Source organism: Onychostoma macrolepis, chromosome 05 (assembly GCF_012432095.1).
Source record: "Onychostoma macrolepis isolate SWU-2019 chromosome 05, ASM1243209v1, whole genome shotgun sequence".
NCBI lineage: Eukaryota > Metazoa > Chordata > Actinopteri > Cypriniformes > Cyprinidae > Onychostoma > Onychostoma macrolepis.
In genome coordinates, this window is record NC_081159.1 from 28,981,072 (window position 1) to 29,002,255 (window position 21,184).

Sequence of the window (21,184 nt, forward strand, 5' to 3'; positions counted from 1 at the left end):
AATGAGTTTACAGCCAAACTCAAAACCCATCTTTTTGTGCTGTAATTTGTTGTTCTTAGTGCTAATGTTTTGATATTTGATTGATTGCACAGCACCTTGGTCAACAATCATTGTTTTTATTGGCGCTAAATAAATAAAGTTGAGTTGAGATTTAAGGATATGGATTTTCAAAAATACTTTTATTCACCATTTTATTCATACATTTTATTCTTGGAGGTTTGCTAAGGCCCCCTGCATACTTAAGTATCTACTTTTGTAGATAAAAACATTGCGCTTCGGGTATCCCGTGTTTGAATCCTGACTCGAAGACCGATCCCGCCCCCCTCTCTCTCCAACTTCGCTTCCTGTCATGTCTGATCTGTCCTATCACAGTAAAGGTAAAAAATGCCCCCAAAAAAAGTTTCTACTTTTAACAGTACATTTAAGTGTTAAATGAAATGTATTTATAATCAACATTTCTACTGACTCATCTGCTGTCTTAGCAGTGCATTATGGGATCGCTTTTTCCTCAAATGAGATACTAACTTAGACAAATAAAGGCAGCCATAATGTTGCCTTTCTGTCAGAAGCACATCTGTGATGGTTTAAAATGTTATTTAGGTATGCAGCTCACTAGGTTTTGTAACAGAGGAATCTCCAACTATCAACTAAAATTGTATGCATCTTGTTGTATACAATGAACACCACCAACATTACTTCTTTGTATGTTGTTGACATTGCAAGCTTCATTGCTGTTTCTGCTTTGAAGCTTTTGGTTCGTGTATGTGTCCTTGCGCTTACATGCACAACTGAATTGATACTTGGCTGAGACTGTCTGCCACGGGCAACAGATGCTGCCATGAATGTCTCCCAGTCTGATTCATGTGCCTCTGAGCATCGCCAGATTTGTTTGCTGGTAAATATGTCCCTGAATCCATGCCAGACTTCCCACCCACTCACTCGCTCACTCTCTGGTTGCTGTTGTTTAGTGACACAGTTGCTGCAGCTGCCCATCTTTACAGGAAATGGCAAACGGTGTGATGCTGGCCAACCAATGTTCAGTTTACAGAAATTTCCCCTCAGTATCATTTGTCAGTAAAATATTTGTATTCATTAGAGATTAATTCTTAGTAAAAATTTACTCACTTTTATTAAGTATTAATCTCTAATAATAAAAAAAAACTTTGCCATTACAGGAATGAATTGTTAAAGTATTAAATAGAAACCTTATATATTTTTTTTTTTTTTAAATCTGATTTCAATGTGAATGTGAAATATAGGGTTTTTGTCCTGTCATTGTTGGTTAGTGCACAACATAGCAGTCTACAAAATGGTGAACAAAATGTTTGTTTTTAATATAGTACATAATAAGCAAAATGAACCAATTTTCCAGAATCCACCACAATATATTGTCAGTTTCAAAAGAATAATAGATTCATAGTTAATTTTTTTTTTATTCCAACTCCCTTACATGAAAGGAGTAGTTGACCCCAAAAATGAAAATTATATATTTGTGCAGTGAAATGAGGTGGAGTAAACGATGACATTTGTGTTTTGGTTTTAGCAAACTTGGTAGAGCTAGCATAGCATTATGCACAACATTTGCACAATAGCATTTTGTTATTCTTTTAGATACTTCACTTATATACTTGCGTATTGATGGGGGTCTCTGCTCCACATCATTTGTAGACTTGCATCATTGTGAAGAAACAGAAAAACAGTGAAAACCCATTGCTGTGTTTTAGTTTTATCCATCATCTGCATTATCACCTAATGATGTGTTATGTAACACATCAGGGGCATCTTTTCTTTTTTGATTTGTTTTCATTTCATTTCATTTTCTCTTTTTCTTTTCTTTTTCAATGTATTTTCGTTTCATTTCCAGTCGTCCTGTTCATCACAGGAGAAGCTCCATCAACTACCTTTCCAGCCCACACCAGATGAGCTCCACTTCCTGTCCAAGCATTTCTACACAGAGAGCATTGCTGGAGACGACCACAGGAGAGCTACACCTATGCGGCCACGCTCCCGCAGTCTCAGGTACAGGAAGCTTAAATGTTTTCTTTTGGAACTTATCTGAGATCTGTATCCCAATGCATCACAATTCACATTCCATCTGTCTTAATATGCAAGAATTACTGCATACCAAATCACAAAGTAGTATGCCAAAGGTATGAAGATGTATGTTAATGCTGTAGTGTGTCACAAATGTTGAAATGCATGTACATATGCAAACTGGGACACATCCCATCTTATTCTTAAAATATTAATTTTACAGTTTTATAAAGAATTACAACACGACTACTGTATGAGTGTATTGCAAAATTATTTTTTCTTAAATTGTATTGACAGTCCTGGAAGATCCCCATCATGCTGTGACCATGAGATTATCATGATGAATCATGTATACAAAGAAAGATTTCCCAAGGTAAGTGTAACCTACTTTCACCAATCTTCTTCATTGTGGAGTGATTGTATCTTTAAAGGGGAATTCATTGTTGGTTTGTATTCTCCACCCTTCAGGCCACAGCTCAGATGGAGGAGCGCATCAAGGAGATCATTCAAAGCAACTCCCCTGAGAATGTCTTGCCCCTGGCTGACGGTGTCCTCAGCTTTGCACACCATCAGATCATTGAGCTGGCCAGAGACTGCTTGGAAAAGTCCCGTCTCGGCCTTATTACCTCACGATACTTCTGTGAGCTCACGGATAAACTGGAAAGGCTTTTTCAGGAGGTAAATGATGCCTCCAGAGACTTTGCTTTCTTCATTCTTCTGAGCTAAAACTAACTTTCTGTAGTTAAAATACTTTTCCCCTTGTGTATTCTCACATTTCAAGTTATTTCTGATCATTGCTTTCATTGATGCATGCATATCAATGGCCACTTGTGATGTGTTCTGCCATTGTAATTCAGTCAACTGAGCGATCGGAGAGTGCAGAGGTGACCTTCATCAAGGAGCTGGTGAAGAAGATTCTCATCGTCATCGCCAGGCCTGCTCGACTCCTTGAATGTCTGGTAGGTTGTCTATAAGAGTTTCTTAACAACGGTCTGGGTCAGTCGGCCTGATTTAAATCAGTATGACCAAATGCTTTAAGTTATGCAAGAAGTGAGAATCCTTTAGTTCAGTCTGGTCAAAGTTTTGTGTTAAAGATGAATACTTTCTGTCTTATAGGAGTTTGACCCTGAAGAGTTCTATCATCTCCTGGAGGCTGCAGAGGGTCATGCCAAAGAGGGCCAAGGCATCAAGACCGACATCCCACGCTACATTATCAGCCAACTTGGTTTGACAAGGGACCCACTTGAGGGTAGGAGGACCTCAGTACATGGTTTTCAGTAGTCTTGGCCTCAGAGGGTTCACCCATGGTTTGTTCATAAGCTGTATGGTGCATTTTCCTTGAGTGCCAAGAACGAGTAAAAATTGTTTCAGTTTGCTTGGCTGAAAATCATGCAACTTCTGGGAGTCTGGGCACACAGGTTTTTATCAGTCCATCATGAAATAGTTTTATTCACAGGCTTTCAGGCTGAGTGCTTCCAAGGAACAACTAGTTGCTGGATTTTCCCCAGTTTGTGTCAAACCTTTAAACAAGATAAGATGAGTTCAGTCTATAAAACTTGTCACTCTGCTGGGAGTTTGTTTTATTGTTTTACAACATTAAACCATAAAGGATTCAATTAAAGCTTTTTGTGATCAACAGAAAATATTCTTTTATGAAACAAAATTTACAAATTGGTCAAAATGTATAACAATTATTAAATAGTACGTATTTTTTTAAAGGGGAGAGTTCACCCAAAAATTAAAATTTGGATGTTTATCTGCTTACCCCAAGGGCATCCAAGATGTAGGCAACTTTGCTTCTTTAGTAGAACACAAACAAAGATTTTTAACTCAAACCGTTGCAGTCTGTCAGTCATATAATGTCAGTCAATGGTATTCATGGCTTTGAGAGGGGAAAAAAACACACCGACAAAACCAAATTAAACCCTGCAGTTCGTGACGATACATTGAGGTCTAAAGACACAAAACAATCGGTCTGTGCAAGAAACCGAACAGTATTTATATAGATTTTTTACCTCTGATCCGCTGCACGGTCCAACTCTCCTGAGCTCGTTCACACAACAGCCGGCGCGTGATGCGTCGTCGTCGTCTTCTTGCTTTATGGCGGATCGCAGACTTGAGTTTTATTTCTTGTAATGTAAGCTGAAAGCCTCGTACAGACACAACATACTGTAACGAAGCTCTGAATTTGTACTCAAGACTATCATTATCGGTAATGAGAACAGAATACGCTCGTAGACCTTGATGCCTCTGTCTTGCCATCTCTGCCAAAGCAGTGTTTGGTACAAAGCCCTCCAAGGCTTTCTAATCCTCGGAGAACATCCAAATCATTTGGTGTGATGATTGGAAATGTAGATCGGCAGCTGTTGTGAGGGCTTTCTGATGGGCTTAGTTGTCTTTCGAGGCAGCCGAATGACCCTCCGGTTCATTACCTCCTGCTGTTCATCAGTTACTTTTGGAACCCCCTGAGAACTGCCTCACCGGGATTTGTTCAGAATGGCAGTTTTTCCAAGTAAATGTTTCATGATGTGTGTAGATTTTACCGTTGCTTTCCACACCATTTAACTCATTTACAAACCACAGCAGTCAGCTCTACCAAGTTACTCTTTTGGAAAAATGACTTGTTAGTTTTTGTTTGTTTGTTTTCTTTCAGTCAAAAAAAAAAAAAAAAACACACAATGGAAGAATAGTTTTGACTATTTTAACAATAGAACATTCTGGGTCTTTTAAATGACGAAAAAGATTCTGCATAGAAGACAGCCTCACAAATATGTAAATGTAAATGAAAGGCCAACTGTAGTCAAAAAATTATGTCCAATGATTTGGAAATAAACAGTATATTGATTTTGTTTAGCAAGAATAAAAATTAGAGGGTCATAGTTGTCATTGTTTGTATTCTTGGTTTCTTTTTTTAAGCTTGTTTCAAAATTTTTTTTAGTCCAGCATCTCATTAATTCTCATTGTCTTGCAGAAATTGCCCAGTTGACTAGCTACGACAGTGGGATTGCAGAAACTCCTGAGACGGATGAGTCTGTCAGTGTAAGTAGTTTTAACTACTGTAAACCAATTAACCAAGACAGCAAAATAGTACACTACTGTAGAGCACAATTGTTGTTCAGAAATGTATAGAATATAAAGCAGATAAACAACTGTGATTATTAAAGCATCCCACAGAGAAGTTATTAAAGAAATTATTCTAGAAAAAAAATGTAATTTAAGGATGAAATATATGAAAATTACTGTCATTCATTTGCTAGTGAAGCCGTCTACAAAAATATGATTGAACTTATATATCCAGTCCCACAGTTTGAGTGCAGCACTGCGGCCCCGGCGTAAACCCTGTGAGCTCGACTTTGAGATGATCAAACTGATCAGTAATGGGGCTTATGGGTAAGTAACTAAAATGATTATTTGCAGTACATATAGTAGTACATACAGCACAGTAGACAAAATCGTAGTAATCCATTCCAAGGTTAGTCATTTAAATTAGTTTTCTCTATATCATTGTTACTGTGTGTTAAATGATCATACATTGTTAATTTAAACCAATAAATGTTTTTCCCCCCACAGTGCGGTATATTTAGTTAGACACAAAGAGACAAAGCAGCGTTTTGCCATGAAAAAGATTAACAAGCAGAACCTGATGCTGAGGAACCAGATCCAGCAGGCTTTTGTGGAGAGAGACATCCTGACTTTCGCTGAGAACCCTTTTGTTGTCAGCATGTACTGCTCCTTTGAGACTCGCAGACATCTTTGCATGGTTATGGAGTATGTTGAAGGTATGCTGTAACACATTTACAGTGTTGGGGAATGTTACTTTTTAAAAGTTTCATTATTCTGTTACTGCTAATAAAAGTAATGAATGGCACCATTGTATAGGTAGTGACATGGAATGCAGGGTAACCAGGGAGTAATAAATAAATGACCTGGTAATAATAATGATACTAGATTTAACGTTCTGTAACCACCAATTATGTCTGAGTGCAGTCAGAGTTTTTTTTTTTTTTTTTATCAGCTCAATATTTGTTCAAATATTTAAGTAAGCTGTCAACCATGTCAACCGGTCAGTGAATAAATAAAATATAAAATAATTCACATAACTTTTTTCAGAATCAAATTTCAGGGAAAAAAAACAAAAACAGATTTACCAAAAAAGTGCTTGAACCAAGAAATAAATGAACATAATAATGTAACTATGAAACGTGTTTTATGCAAAATGTTATGCTATTTATGCAATTTATTCATATTTTTATGGAGCATTAATTTGTATGTTTCCTGTCCTGACAGGAGGGGATTGTGCTACATTGCTGAAGAACATGGGTCCTCTCCCTGTGGACATGGCTAGAATGTACTTTGCCGAGACTGTGTTAGCCCTGGAATATCTCCACAACTATGGAATTGTCCATCGAGATCTCAAACCAGACAAGTAAGCTGTGTGTGATTTGATTAGAGAACTTTAAGTGAAATGAACATGAAGAGTGAAAAATCTGTGAAAAATGGAAGTTGATTTCTTGCTGATTTGTATTGTTAGTTGATTCAAGCCTGCCTACCATCTGGTGGACTGGGTTTCTGTTTGGAAAACAATCTTTAAGCTAGCTAGAGTATGCAAAGCATTTCCTGGAACTGGCAAAAAAAAAAACTGCTACCAGCTTTTTCAAGCAGGGTTTTCCTCTGATGATTCTAATAACTAATTTTATTTTTTTTCCTTATGATCCTATGATAGTCTGTTGGTCACTTCAATGGGACACATCAAGCTGACAGACTTTGGCCTATCGAAAGTGGGGCTGATGAACATGACCACTAACCTCTATGAGGGTCACATTGAGAAGGATGCTAGAGAGTTCTCTGATAAACAGGTAAAGATCCAATTCTCTGTGAAAGTCCTGACAACTAGATATTTCATTTGAATTTACATAGCCATTGTCATCATAACCTCTATGTTAGATATCTGCTCTGAAGATTTGGTCTTTAGAGAAGCTTGAATTTCCATGCTGGCCTAGGCTGGTTTATCCTGGTTAGATGACTAGCACAGCCATGCTTTTAGGTAGTTTTGCTGGTTAACATGTTGTATATCTTCTCAAGGGACAATACTACACAAATGAAACTTGGATATATTTTAGAGTAGTCAATGTGCAGCTTGTATAGAAGTACAAATTTACTGCCCTCTAAATATGGCTCAACATACAGCCATTATTCTCCAAATAACTGGCAACAAAAATGAGTACACCCTAAGTGAACATGTCAAAACTGTGTCCAAAGTGTCAATATTTTGCATATGTAGCACTGCTTTAATCCTCCTGGGCTTGGAGTTCACCAGAGCTGCACAGGTTGTTGCTGGGATCCTCTTCCACTCCTCCATAATGGCATCACAGAGCTGCTGGATGTTAGACACATGGTGCTTCTCCACCTTCCGCTTGAGGAATGCCCCACATGTGTTCAATAGGGTTCAGGTCTGGAGGCATACTTGGCCACTCCTTCACCTTCAGCTTCATCAGCAAGGCAGTTGTCATCTTGGCAGTGTGTTTATGGGTCGTTATTATGTTGGAAAACTGCCATTCGGCCCAGTTTCTGAAGGGAGGGCATCATCTTCTGCTTCAGAATGTCACAGTACATGTTGGAATCCATGTTTCCCTCAATGAACCACAGCTCCCCAGTACCAGCAGCACTCATTCAGCCCCAGACCATTATGCTACCACCACCACGCTTGACTGTAGGCAAGATACAATTTTTTTGGTACTCCTCACCAGGGCGTCACCACACATGCTGGACACCATCTGAGCCAAACAAGTTTATCTTCGTCTCATCAGACCACAGGACATAGTTCCAGTAATTCATGCTCTTGGCCAGGTTGCCTTCAGCAAACTGTTTACAGGCTTTTTTGTGAGCCAGCTTCAGAAGAGGCTTCCTTCTGGGACGACGGCCATGCAAGCCGACTTGTTGCAGTGTGCGGCGTATGGTCAAGTCAAGTCAAGTCACCTTTATTTATATAGCGCTTTTACAATACAGATTGTGTCAAAGCACTTAACAGTATCAAATTGGAGGATAGAGTGTCAGTAATGTATAATGATAAGATTAAACACTCAATTTTCAATTTTCAGTTAAAGGCATTTCATTATTGAATTCAGAGATGTCATTGTCTAGCTCAGTTTAGTTTAAATAGTATCTGTGCAATCAAATCGGCGATAATCGCTAGAAATTAAGTGTCCCCAATGGTCTGAGCACTGACAAGCTGACCTTCCACTTCTGCAACCTCTAAAGCAATGCTGGCAGCACTCATGTGTCTGTTTTTTGAAGCCAGCTTCTGCACCTGACGCACGGCACAAGGACTCAACTTCTATGATCGACCCTTGCGAGGCCTGTTCCGAGTGAAACCCGTCTTGGAAAACCTCTGTATGCCACTGGCCACTGTACTTTAACTCAGTTTCAGGGTGTTACCGAACTTCTTATAGCCTAGGCCATCTTTGTGGAGAGCAACAATTCTAACTCTCAAATCCTCAGAGAGTTCTTTGTCATGAGGTGCCATGTTGAACATCCAGTGGTCAGTATGAGAGAATTGTACTCGAAGCACCAAATTTTAACTGCTCTAAAACAAGATACACAAATTTGTATAGTCCTGTCAAGCAGACAAAACATGAACATGATGAATAGCACATGTGGCTTTGCATGGCTAAATGACATATAGCTGTTGTCACGTAGGGTGTCCTCACTTTTGTTGCCAGCTGTTTTGACAGTAATGGCTGTATGTTGAGTTATTTTCAGTGGACAGTAAATCTGTACTGCTATACAAGTTGCACATTGACTACTCTAAAATATATCCAAGTTTCATTTCTATAGAGTGATTGCCGAAATGTGAGGGGTGTACTCACTTTTGTGAGATACTGTAGATAAGACAAGACAAGACACCAGCATCTAAACCTACTAATTGACCAGCTTTGTTGAACTTGAGGGTTGAAATATCTGCATACATTTTTCTTTACAGGTGTGTGGGACACCTGAGTACATTGCTCCAGAAGTAATTCTAAGGCAAGGCTATGGGAAGCCAGTGGACTGGTGGGCAATGGGCATCATCCTCTATGAGTTCCTGGTGGGCTGTGTACCATTCTTTGGAGACACTCCAGAAGAACTGTTTGGGCAGGTCATCAGCGGTCAGTCACATTCTGAATTCCTGTTATGCAATACAGACTTGCTTCATTCAGCAAGAGCTTTAGCAGATTCAGACTGTTGCGTAATCTCAACTCTGCTTCTCATTAATGCATATCAGTATCTCATAGGATCAGCAAAAGACCCCTGCAGACATGTGGGTCTCCTGTTCTTATCCTCCACCTGTTGTTATGCAAACCTTGATCACTCTGGATTTGTTCATTGCTGTCTTATGCAAATGAAATCACATGTGATTCTGTTTTTATATGAGAAGAAGCAAAGTGTGACAGGTAATTTAACTGAACAAAAGACTTACATTTAAGTATTAATGGGTTACTCCACCCCAAAATGAAAATTTTGTCCATAATCACTTACCCCCATGTCGTTCCAAACCCGTAAAAGCTTTGTTCGTCCTATTGACTGCCAAGTAAATAACACTGTCAAGGCCCAGAAAAGTATGAAAGACATCGTCAAAATAGTCCATCTGCCATCAGTGGTCCAGTCTGAATTTAATGAAGCGACGCAAACACTTTTTCTGCACAAAGAAAACAAAAATAACGACTTTATTCAACAATTAGTCTCCGCGTCTCATCCGCGTCACCATAGCACCATTTTGGAGAGTATCCGCTGGTTGCAAACAGTATATGCTGTTCTGTCTCAGCCGCACCACACATATGGAACGACATGGGGGTGATTAATGACAAAATTTTCATTTTGGAGTGGAGTAACCCTTTAAAAATTGCCTGAAAATTGCATTAATAACGTCTGTACCTTAAATCAAGCAATCAGATTTGACTTTCAAACATATTTTACATTTTTAAATTAAGTGTACCATTATACAAAAGAAATATGTTAGCTTTATTCACTTGAAACCGAAATGTGTAAATTTGTTTTGCATATAGCTTGACAGGGGCCTCGATATTCGTATTATTCATATTATTATTTTGTTTAATTTTATTCTATTTTCTAGTTAGTCTGAGAAGTATACAGTACATACGATTTATTTTTACATGTAGTATCGTTTTCATGGTCATGCATATCTGATAGAACACAGCCACTTGTTTTAGCAGTGTTGCATTAAGTTAAGCCAAGTAAAGTGATGAATATCTTCATGACTGTGCCAAAATGTGTTTACCCTAATTCAGTCCTCAACCAAAAACAAACCCTTAACATTATAGTTAAATTGTTGTTGGTTGTATATTCATTTGGGCTACTTTCAGAGGGACTTTTAAAGTACAGTATATAATGCTGTTTTTATATAGTCATATAGTCTTGTTTCCAAGAGATTTAGGATGATCTTATTTGTATTAAATGCCATTTGAAGAATCAGAATCAGAAAGAGCTTTATTGCCAAGTATGCTTGCGCATACAAGGAATTTGTTTTAGTAACATAAGCTTCCAGTACACAGAGACGACAACAACACAGACAATAAAAATAAGATAAGAATAAAAAATACACACATGTAAATATAAATGGACAAAAATTGAAAAATAAATAAATTGTATGTACAGTTGTGCTATAGATGATAGAATGGAACAGAATAGAATTAGATGCAGGGATGTGATAGGATGGAGGTGGTAACAAATAAATATAAGAAATATAAGGTTATTGCACATTTTTATTGCATAATGTGGAGAAAATTTAACTGTTCATAAGGTAGATTGCCTGGGGGAAGAAACTGTTCTTATGCCTGGCTGTCCTGGTATTTGGGGCTCTGTAGCGCTGGCCAGATGGCAAAAGTTCAAAAAGGGGTGACTTGGACGTGAGGGATCCAGAGTGATTTTCTGAGCCCTTTTCCTCACTCTGGATTAGGGCTGTCACGATATTAGATTTTTCATATCACGGTTATTGTGGCCATAAGAATTCACGATATCGATATATCACGATATCTATAGAAACCTTGGGGTTTAATAATCAGTCAAATTATTTTTTACTTTGTTTGAGTTTTTCTTTTTCACCCAACGAACATAAGGATAATGATAAACGCAGGACACAAGACTTTCTTGTCTTGACTTTCTCGGTCTTCTTTGGAGCTCCTATGAAATAACAAGAGAAAAAAATACTGTCAGTTTCAACAGTATGATGAATAAATATGAATGGTAACGCATTACAATAAGATGTCATTTGATAACATTAATGTATTAACTAACAATATATTTATTACACAATTTATTATTCTTTGTTAATGTTAATAAAAATAGTCGTTCATTGTTCATGTTAGTTCACGGTGCATTAAAGTTTACAAACACAACTTGTGATTTTAATAATGCATTAGTAAATGCTGAAATTAACATTAACTACGATTAATAAATGCTGTGGAAGTATTGTTCATTCTCATTTCATGTTAACTAATGTAATTAACTAATGAACCTTATTGTAAAGTGTTGCCATGTTAACATCTAAACTGATACTTTAACCTGTTAACTTGTATACCCGTATTTTAAGCTCTTTAACTTATAGTTGCGCCGGCGCCACTGAAGTCATGCAGTAAGAGCGCTGCTAATTCAGTTTTAATGTGCATCTAGAACGGCTGCAGATGAGGCATTAAGTGCATGGCACTGCGACCAGCTGAACATTTTACAGAGTTTAATATAGCAATGTGGTCGCTCAGTTTTTCAAGATCAGTTTTAATCGTGTAACTGTTAACAGATTTGAACAAAGAAATGAAGTGTTACTACGCACAGGCTGTATTGATTGCAAATACAAAAATAAGTCGAGTAAAGAAAACACAGTACTTATTAAATAATCACCCTTTACTTAAATATATGAACACAGAAAACCTCTGTTAACAGGTTAATGTAACATTTCCCATTCTAATGACTAGTAAAATAATGGAAACTTACTCTGATGAACACGGCTCTTCTCGGAGTAGCTGTGTGTGCTGCTGCTTGTTTGACAGGTGTCAGTGTTAAGGTGCAATACTGCCACCTGGAGGTCAACCAGGTACTGGCGCTGGAGTGTTTACATGTGGTGTTATCAATCCTGTTCATTTTAAATATTGCGGTTATCGCCAATACCGGTATATCGTCACACACTAAATTAACACTATATCGATAATTGTTGCTTTGAATATCACGGTTATCGTCAATACCGGTATATCGCGACACCCCTACTCTGGATGTATACAGTTCTTGGAGGGTGGGCAGGGGAGCACCAATAATCCTTTCAGCAGTCCGAACCGTTCTCTGTAGTCTTCTGATGTCTGATTTTGTAGCTGAACCAAACCAGACAGTTATTGATATGCACAGAACAGACTCGATGACGGCTGAGTAGAACTGTTTTAGCAGCTCCTGTGGCAGGTTAAACTTCCTCAGCTGGCGAAGGAAGTGCAACCTTTGTTGGGCCTGTGAGTGTGAGATGTGTGTGTCCCACTTCAGGTCCTGAGAGATGATGGATCCCAGGAACTTGAATGTCTCCACTGCAGCCACAGTGCTGTCTATGATGGTGAGTGGGGAGAGTGCAGGGGGGTTTCTCCTGAAGTCCATGATCATCTCCACTGTTTTGAGCGTGTTCAGCTCCAGGTTGTTAAGACTGCACCAGACAGCAAGCTGCTCAACCTCCTGTCTGCAAGCAGACTCATCGCCGTCCTGGATGAGGCCGATAACTGTAGTGTCGTCTGCGAACTTCAGGAGCTTGACAGAGGGGTCTTTGGAGGTGCAGTCGTTGGTGTACAGGGAGAAGAGCAGTGGGGAGAGAACACATTCCTGAAGGGCACCAGTGTTGGTGGAGTGGCTGTTTGACATGAATCTCCCCAGTCTCACTAGCTGCTGCCTATCTGTCAGAAAGCTGGTGATCCACTGACAGATAGAGCTAGGGACGGAGAGCTGGGTTAGTTTGGTCTGGATGATTGTGTTGAAGGCCGAACTAAAGTCCACAAACAGGATCCTCACATAAGTCCCTGATTTGTCCAGATGCTGCAGGATGAATTGCAGTCCCATGTTGACTGCATCATCCACGGACCTGTTTGCTCGGTAAGCAAACTGCAGGGGGTCCAGTAAGGGTCCAGTGATGTCCTTCAGATAAGCCAGAACCAGTTTTTCGAATGACTTCATGACGACAGACGTTAGTGACACTGGTCTGTAGTCGTTAAGTCCTGTTATCTTGGGTTTCTTTGGGACGGGGATGATGGTGGAGTGTTTGAAGCAGGAAGGGACTTCACACAACTCCAGAGATCTATTGAAGATCTGTGAAAAGATGGGGGTCAGCTGGTCAGCACAGGTTTTCAGACATGCTGGTGTCACACCGTCTGGGCCTGGTGCCTTTCTTCTCTTGTTCTTTCTGAAGACCTGCCGCACATCATCTTCACTGATCTGAAGTGGAGGAGCGGGGAGAGGGGGGCTACAGAAGGTGTTAGCGGTTGTGTAGAGAGATGGTCAGGACGGGTGTGGGGGGTTTCAAATCTACAATAAAACTCATTCAGGTCTTCAGCAAGTTGTTGATTCACCTCAGTGCTGGGGGATGGTGTCTTGTAGTTGGTGATGGCTTTCAGACCTTTCCACACTGAAGCGGAGTCATTGGAAGTGAACTGATCTTCCAACTTTTTAGCGTAGGTCCTTTTAGCCTCTCTAATCTCCTTATTCAGTGTGTTCCTGACCTGATTGTACAAGACTCTGTCCCCATTTCTGTAGGCATCCTCTTTGGCCTGATGAAGATGTCTGAGTTTTGCTGTAAACCATGGCTTATCATTGTTGAATGTTAAATAAGTCCTGGTAGGAATGCATATATCCTCACAGAAGCTAATATAGGATGTTACAGTCTCTGTGAGCTCGTCCAGATCGGTGGTAGCAGCTTAAAAAATGCTCCAATCTGTGCAGTCGAAACAGGCTTGTAAAACCCACTCTGTTTCGTTGGTCCATCTCTTTACAGTCTTTACTACAGGTTTAGCAGATTTAAGTTTTTGCCTGTAGGTTGGTATAAGATGATCTAGGCAGTGGTCAGAGAGCCCCAAAGCTGCCCATGGGACAGAGTGGATGCATTCTTTATTGTGGTGTAACAATGGTCCAGTATGTTACTGTCTCTGGTGGGACATGTAACATGCTGTTTGTGTTTTGGCAGTTCACGGGAGAGATTGACTTTATTAAAGTCCCCAAGAATGATTAAAACAGAGTGATCTGATCAGCGAGTTTCTGTAAAGCTGAGCTCACGTGCGTTTGCAGAGGAATGTAAATACTCACGAGAATGAATGCGCAAAACTCCCGCGGCGAATAGAAAGGCTTACAGTTGAAGAAGAACACTTCTAGATCGAGACGGAACATCTTTTTTAACACCGTTACATCTGTACACCACCTTTCATTGTTGTAGAAGCATGTCCCGCCACCACGCAATTTCCCTGTTGATTCTGCGTTGCGGTCCGCTCTAAACAGCTGAAAGCCCGGCAGACTTAATGCGCTGTCCGGAATGGCGTCATTCAGCCAGGTTTCCGTGAGAAACAGTGCAGCAGAGTGTGAGAAATCCTTATTTGTCCGGGAGAGCAGAAGTAGTTCATCCGTTTTGTTGGGTAGAGAGTGGAGATTTGCCAGATGGATGCTAGGCAATGGCGTTTGAAATCCGCGCTGAGCTTCACGAGCGCGCCGGCTCGCTTCCCCCGTTTGTGTGTCCTGAAGCGGTTGATCAGCGTCACTGCTCCTCCAACTACTATGTTCAGCAAAACGCCCTGTTACGGGTTTTGTTTTGGTTCTGTTGTTGTTCTCTTATTTTTATAGGTTAATTGGATCCATCTGTTATCAATCACAAACTGGACATCTAAGAGATCTGGATCCTTTGTGAAGAGGCTCCTGCATTTGAGCTTGGCTGGACATTTTGTCAATTTTAGTTTAATTCTGTTAATTATGTGATTCTTTATTATTGTTTATTTTTCTTCTTTTTGAACCCCTAAGTTAATAAATATCTGATACTTGGACTCAGAACCCTCTGTATTTTGTTGCTTCCTTGAGCCGGGATGTAACAATCGGAATAATCGAAAACTGGTAGGAGATTTTGTGGTGTGTTCTGCCGAATGTTCAGCAGTTCATCCCTGGTGAAACTAATCGTGTTTGAAAAACAAAAAACAGGAAAAACTAACAAAAACACTAAAACAACTGGAGAGCAAAGCACCGTGGCTGCCGTGTGCGGCGCCATCTTGTTTTACTTTTACTTAAAGAATACATTGATACATTTTTATTGATAGAAAGATGTGTTTCAATCAAATATATTTGCTCTTTAAATTTGACCTAAAAATGTAAATTTCCAAAATATTTGTGTGGATTCTTTTACTATCCATTAAGCAAGAAAACCTTGAAACAACCACCATGTGTTTCTGCAGCTCCTAAATATTTGTGCTACCATTTATACCTTTAGTATTAGTTTTTTGCTATGGGGTTAGCATAGGTGTGAGTCTTAATTAATGAGCCCAGCGAGCTGCTGTTGCCCTGGGCTTGGATGCATATTCATGCTGCTTAATGTGATTCAAATGTGAGGCTCATGTTGCTGTAGAGACAGTCGAGAAACAAACAAAGCACAGCCCTTCATTTATTTCACTCCCCTGGCCTTTATGCTAAAGTACCCATTTCTTTCTGATCTAAGCTCAGTTTTGTTGTTGCTCTGCATTCATTTGTGGTTTGATTGTGTCAAGGGCCCTGTTCTTTGATTAGTGAAAAATGCCAAATAACCTCTGGATGCTGGAAATCCATGCATGGAATTGATGCATGAGAAAGTGGAATATTAGGATGTTTTATGCATGCCTATTTATGTTGTAGCAGGCATTTTGATGCATTTTAATAATCAGATTTGATTCATATGTAAAAATATTCTCTGTATTCATTAGTTTGGTGCTGTGCACGAGTGAACAATTCTGTGTTACAATAAAGACCCAACAAAACCAGAGAGGAGCTTTCATTTTGAATGAAAAGTAATGATTTTTGGAAAAGACACTGATTTTGTTCCATTTGGCTAATGAGGATGAAACTGTGTGCTGCTTCTTCTCTTAGATGAAATAAACTGGCCGGAGGGAGAGGATGCGCCACCAGCTGATGCTCAGGAGCTGATCACCCTACTGCTCAGACAGAACCCTCTGGAGCGCCTTGGCACTGGTAAGGGTCCAAAATGTTTGCGGTAATACTTGCCAAGCTCCAAAAATGAGTAAAAATTACTTTTGGCATTTAAGTGAATGTTTAGTTGTCCAAAAGGTATTTTAGGGTTTGCAAAGTAATGCATGGCTCTGTGGATAAAATGCAATGTAAAACATGCATATATACATTAAGTAAATTAAGTAAATATTATTCCATGGCTGGTAAAAAATAATAATAAATTAATTTTTAAAAAAAGTAAATAAAATAAATATTTTAGAATCATCACCACTTTGCCAGTGAAAGTTTAAACTATATTCGCTTAATAAAATTTCTTGATATTGGTGATATTAAGAAGATTCCAGCATCACATTTTTGGCATCACATAAAGTGAAAATATTGTGAAATGCAACAAAACAACAATTACTAAACCAGATATTTAATACACAAAGTGGAGTAAATAGAATTTACCGCTTGTTGCTTTATCACATTGTTTCTGAAATTTGATTGGATCTATATCTGTAAGCAGGAGGGGCATATGAGGTCAAGCACCATCAGTTCTTTCACAGTCTGGACTGGAACAGCCTGCTGAGGCAGAAGGCAGAGTTCATCCCCCAGCTGGAGTCTGAGGATGACACCAGCTACTTTGACAGTGAGTGACAGCAGAAGTGAAGTCATTGTCCTTCATGGTCCATGCAAGCAGTGCAGAGCTGAGATCCAGTGTCCATGTCTGTTTTTATGTCAGGAGGATCAGATGTTCCCAGACTGATAGATTAGTCATATTTTAGTATAGCACAGTTGGTTGATGATATGAATCTTTGTCATTTGTTTGGAGAAATGTCAACAATTTGCTGTAGCTTAGTCTTTTGCTTTGCTTTGGACACTTCATTGTCAAAATGTTTCTCATCTTATATATATACGCAGTAATAACAATATAGATTTAAGTAGACATGCTGTTTTTTCTCCTTCTGTGTATTGTATAATGACCAAGCTAGATGACTGAATGTTTATTTTTGATTGAACTGTCCTTTTAACATTTCTTAGAAGAATGGACTCTTAAAATAACTGACATGAGAGCATCTTGACAACAGACATCACCGCACAATGTGACATTTTCTCTTTCAATCTCAGCACGATCTGATAGGTACCATCATTTGGAAACTGAGGAGGAGGATGATACCAATGATGAAGATTTCAATGTGGAACTGCGCCAGTTTTCCTCATCTTCACACCGATTCTCCAAAGTGAGTTGCGTATCTCTTTTTTTCCTCACACTGTTTAATTCATGCAGTACAGAATGACTCCGTGACCATTGACCAGTGTATGTTCAAATAAAAATGTGGAAAACTATGGCCAGCACCATCTCTGCCATAGGGCTCAGCTCATAGATTTACGTGCATTTGCTTTTGTGAGAGGGATATACTTTTGTAGGTCAGGGAACAACATCGCACACAACAAATACTCGCGCACATCCTTGTTCTCAGGCATGCAAAGCTTTGGTGCATTGCAGTATCAGTTGCTTCCAGAATATGGTGATGGCTGTGTTTTATAAATATATGCTATAATTTTGGGATTGTTGCTTGATTTTAATTTTTTTTTTGTATAAACAAACTAGGACAGGGGGAAAGAATATGATTTATTGATTCTATGTATTCTTTAGCATTTTAATTATTTAAATTTATTAAGAATATTATTACTAATATAAAATTCAGGCATCATCAATTGTTATTTTTGGTGATGATTGCCATTTTATTAATTGCTGTTTTCTACTAAATTCAAACAATAATTCAAACCATTGTACGCAATTCGTATAAAAATATATTTTGTATAAAAAAAGTAAGCATGAAGCTGCATCTATTACCCCGACCCAAACCTTAACCTCAGTGGAATGAGATTGTACAAATTCATATATATTTGCCACTAATTTGTTTGGGAGAGTAAGCAACCACCCAGAACACCTTAGGAGCAACCTAGTAGTGACCAGCAGAAGCATTTCAAGTTACATTTCCTCGCTTTTCAGGATTCTTTATCTCATTCTCCTGTTTGAATGCTGTGACACATGCATATGTTTACTACAAGATCTAATGGAGTTTATTGATGCATAAATATGCTGTTTGTTTGTATGTGGTGTGTGTGTAGGTTTACAGTAGTCTGGATCTGTCTCGAGGACAGCTGGAAGAGAAAGGAGAACAGCCAGAGAAGACAACAGACAGTCCTCTCACTGTTGACTCACTGAGCTGGACTCCAGACTTCACTGAGATGTATGTTGAATTTAACGGGAAAATCCAACTTCTGATAGTAGATAATTTTACATTCTCCAGGTTGGTCATGTATGGTCATTAACTGGTCCAGATGGTTGATTAGATTGGACTACCTGCTAGCGTGGTCAAGGCCTACCTCATAGTCCACTATTAATAAAGCTGGTAGACCAACAAAACAGCTTCTATGTTCCTAAAACTACCTTAAATTTGTAGAACCTGACTTTTTCAGGTGAATCATGTCATTTTTCCTTGTTTCTCTTCTCCAGCCCCTCTCTCTCTCACTCATCTGACACTGAGAGCACCAGCTTGAGCAGATGTTCTGGTCTTCTTCCTAAGTTTGCAATCTCTGCAGAAGTGGAAGACGATGAGGGTTCCCTGGCTTTGGAAGACCCCAGTAAATTGACCTTTAGTATTGGGGAGTTGCCTCAGGATGAGCCTGATCCCACCACACCCTGTAGCACCATCAGTAACTCCACTCTCTCAGGTACAGGGGTGATATACAGGAGATGGGATCAGACGTCCTCCATAAATAAATGTTTACTTCTGTTTGAGACTACATGTATAAAACATTAATAAATGCAATTCATTTTCACATGCTTTTGGTGCACATGCAGTACTATAGGCAGTGGATTCCTGCAGTGTATTTACTGTATTTTATGTTGATTGTATTTTGAGTTTTTGCCAAGGTACAATTGACCCCCCATTTAACTGAAAAAAAAAAAAAAGTGATTTGTTTGTGATCAAACAGATAGTAATTAATATTTAAATTAAAAAAATTATTAAAAGGGAAATAACACAAATTTTAAATATTACAATTATTTATAGGTTGCATAATAAGTATGCATAACTGTTATAACTAACTGTTCTCTCTCTTTTTTTTTTTTTTTTTTTTTTTTTGAGTAGGCAGTTTCTCTGAGCACCTGGATCAGGCGCCATCACGTGGAGATGGAGTGGAGAGTCTGGAGAGCTCCTGTAAGCCCTCCTCTGATACAGCCTCCTTCCTGACTGCTCCCAAACCTGAGAGCACAGAGAAACAGTGTGCAGTCAGCAAAGTCCCAAAATCAGTGTCTACCAGCGCCCTGTCACTCATGATTCCTGGAGGTGAGTGTACAGTATGTATGTGTATGTGAAAGAATATGTTGGAGTATCTTTACTTTTGTGAAAGTGTTTGTTATTGTCCATGTCAGGTTTTTTTTTTTTTTTGAAAGATGGTTACCTGCTGTTGCACAGCACCAGTCAGTTGATTTATTGATTTATTCCCCCCAGATGTTTTTGGTGTGTCGCCATTAGCAAGCCCCATTTCTCCATACTCGCTGTCATCAGACCCATCCTCTAGAGATTCCTCCCCCAGCCGAGACTCCTCCCTCAGTGGTGTCGTCTGTCGTCAGCCAATCATCATTCACAGCTCAGGGAAGAAGTTTGGCTTCACTCTGCGAGCTATCCGGGTCTACGCCTGTGACAGTGACATTTATACAGTGTATCACATGGTCTGGGTGAGTGTGGCAGGGCTGTCCAGCACACCACTATAGAACCCAAACAGCTGACAAAATGTATTCTCACTTAGATTTTTCATATCTCAGTTTACTGCATCACACACAGTTAAGATATTGATGAAAGCTTTCGAACCATGTATGATTTACTATGTATATTGTATCGTTTGGAAATAGAATGTAGAGGATGGTGGCCCTGCTCACAAGGCTGGTCTTAAGGCTGGAGACCTGATCACTCATGTGAATGGAGAAACAGTTCATGGGCTGCTTCACACTGAGGTGGTGGAACTATTGCTGAAGGTGAAAAACCCAACCAATGTTACAACCACAACACTATTTTCACAGCTTTTTTTCCCATTTAATTTTGTGTTACAATATGTCTGTAAGTGTCATGTGCTTATTTCGCAGAGCGGAAGTAAAGTCGCGATTTCCACAACCCCTTTTGAAAACACTTCTATTAAAACTGGTCCAGCTAGAAGAAATAGTTACAGAAGCAAAATGGTGAGAAGAACCAAGAAGCCGAAGAAAGAGAAAACTCAAGAAAGGTAAGAAAACAAGAATATCATCATTCATTCAAATGTTTATTTACAGTACATAACTACATATATTTGGATAAACTACCTACACCTCAGTAGCAAGATCCCCCACTGCCACTAGATGTAGCTGTTACTGCATTGTTTTTGTAATGTACACTCTGCTCAGAATGGAAGATTTGTGTACTTTTCTGCTGCATGCCGTGTAGTATATACAGTATATAACCTACTATTTTAAAATATTATTTAAATCAGTAGGCTGTATGTATGTATAATAATTTCATTATCCAGTGTGCTTTTTCAGTTTAAGCTTTTTTTTTCTCTCTAGGCGGCGTTCAGTATTCAAACGTTTTGCCATGCAGCCCTCTCCACTTTTACACACCAGCCGTAGTTTCTCCTCGCTAAACCGCTCACTGTCTTCAGGAGAGAGTCTACCTGGATCTCCCACACACAGTCTCTCGCCACGCTCCCCCACAGCTGCCTTTCGCCCAACACCCGACTTCAGCCAGTCAGGTGTGTGTCTTACATTACCCAGACATTGGTCCTGATTTAAAAAAAAAAAAAAGTATATATATTTTAATGTTGCCTGTCGTGTCAAGGGGTGTAATTATTGGTGTTCTGTGCACATCCTGTTCAGTTCAATGTGAAATGATGAAATCTGAATGAAAGTAATAAAAAAAAA

General features: G+C 39.2%; 1 protein-coding gene across 6 annotated transcripts in view; it reads left to right on the top strand.

Annotated features, from left to right (window-relative positions):
• mast4 (microtubule associated serine/threonine kinase family member 4) overlaps positions 1-21,184 on the top strand; it is a 110,923-nt gene that overhangs the window by 82,832 nt on the left and 6,907 nt on the right. For 3 of the 6 annotated variants that reach the window (XM_058777582.1, XM_058777585.1, XM_058777588.1), the window contains 21 exons: positions 1,865-2,019; positions 2,332-2,407; positions 2,503-2,712; positions 2,892-2,993; positions 3,151-3,283; positions 5,006-5,073; positions 5,333-5,424; positions 5,605-5,813; positions 6,322-6,460; positions 6,758-6,890; positions 9,014-9,179; positions 16,141-16,242; positions 16,745-16,870; positions 17,350-17,462; positions 18,358-18,479; positions 18,746-18,963; positions 19,383-19,580; positions 19,746-19,972; positions 20,147-20,269; positions 20,378-20,514; positions 20,831-21,015. In XM_058777582.1, the coding sequence (XP_058633565.1) occupies positions 1,865-2,019; positions 2,332-2,407; positions 2,503-2,712; positions 2,892-2,993; positions 3,151-3,283; positions 5,006-5,073; positions 5,333-5,424; positions 5,605-5,813; positions 6,322-6,460; positions 6,758-6,890; positions 9,014-9,179; positions 16,141-16,242; positions 16,745-16,870; positions 17,350-17,462; positions 18,358-18,479; positions 18,746-18,963; positions 19,383-19,580; positions 19,746-19,972; positions 20,147-20,269; positions 20,378-20,514; positions 20,831-21,015 (3,034 nt within the window). The remainder of the gene's footprint in view (positions 1-1,864; positions 2,020-2,331; positions 2,408-2,502; positions 2,713-2,891; positions 2,994-3,150; positions 3,284-5,005; positions 5,074-5,332; positions 5,425-5,604; positions 5,814-6,321; positions 6,461-6,757; positions 6,891-9,013; positions 9,180-16,140; positions 16,243-16,744; positions 16,871-17,349; positions 17,463-18,357; positions 18,480-18,745; positions 18,964-19,382; positions 19,581-19,745; positions 19,973-20,146; positions 20,270-20,377; positions 20,515-20,830; positions 21,016-21,184) is intronic. The other 3 variants (XM_058777583.1, XM_058777586.1, XM_058777584.1) reach the window with 2 other exon arrangements.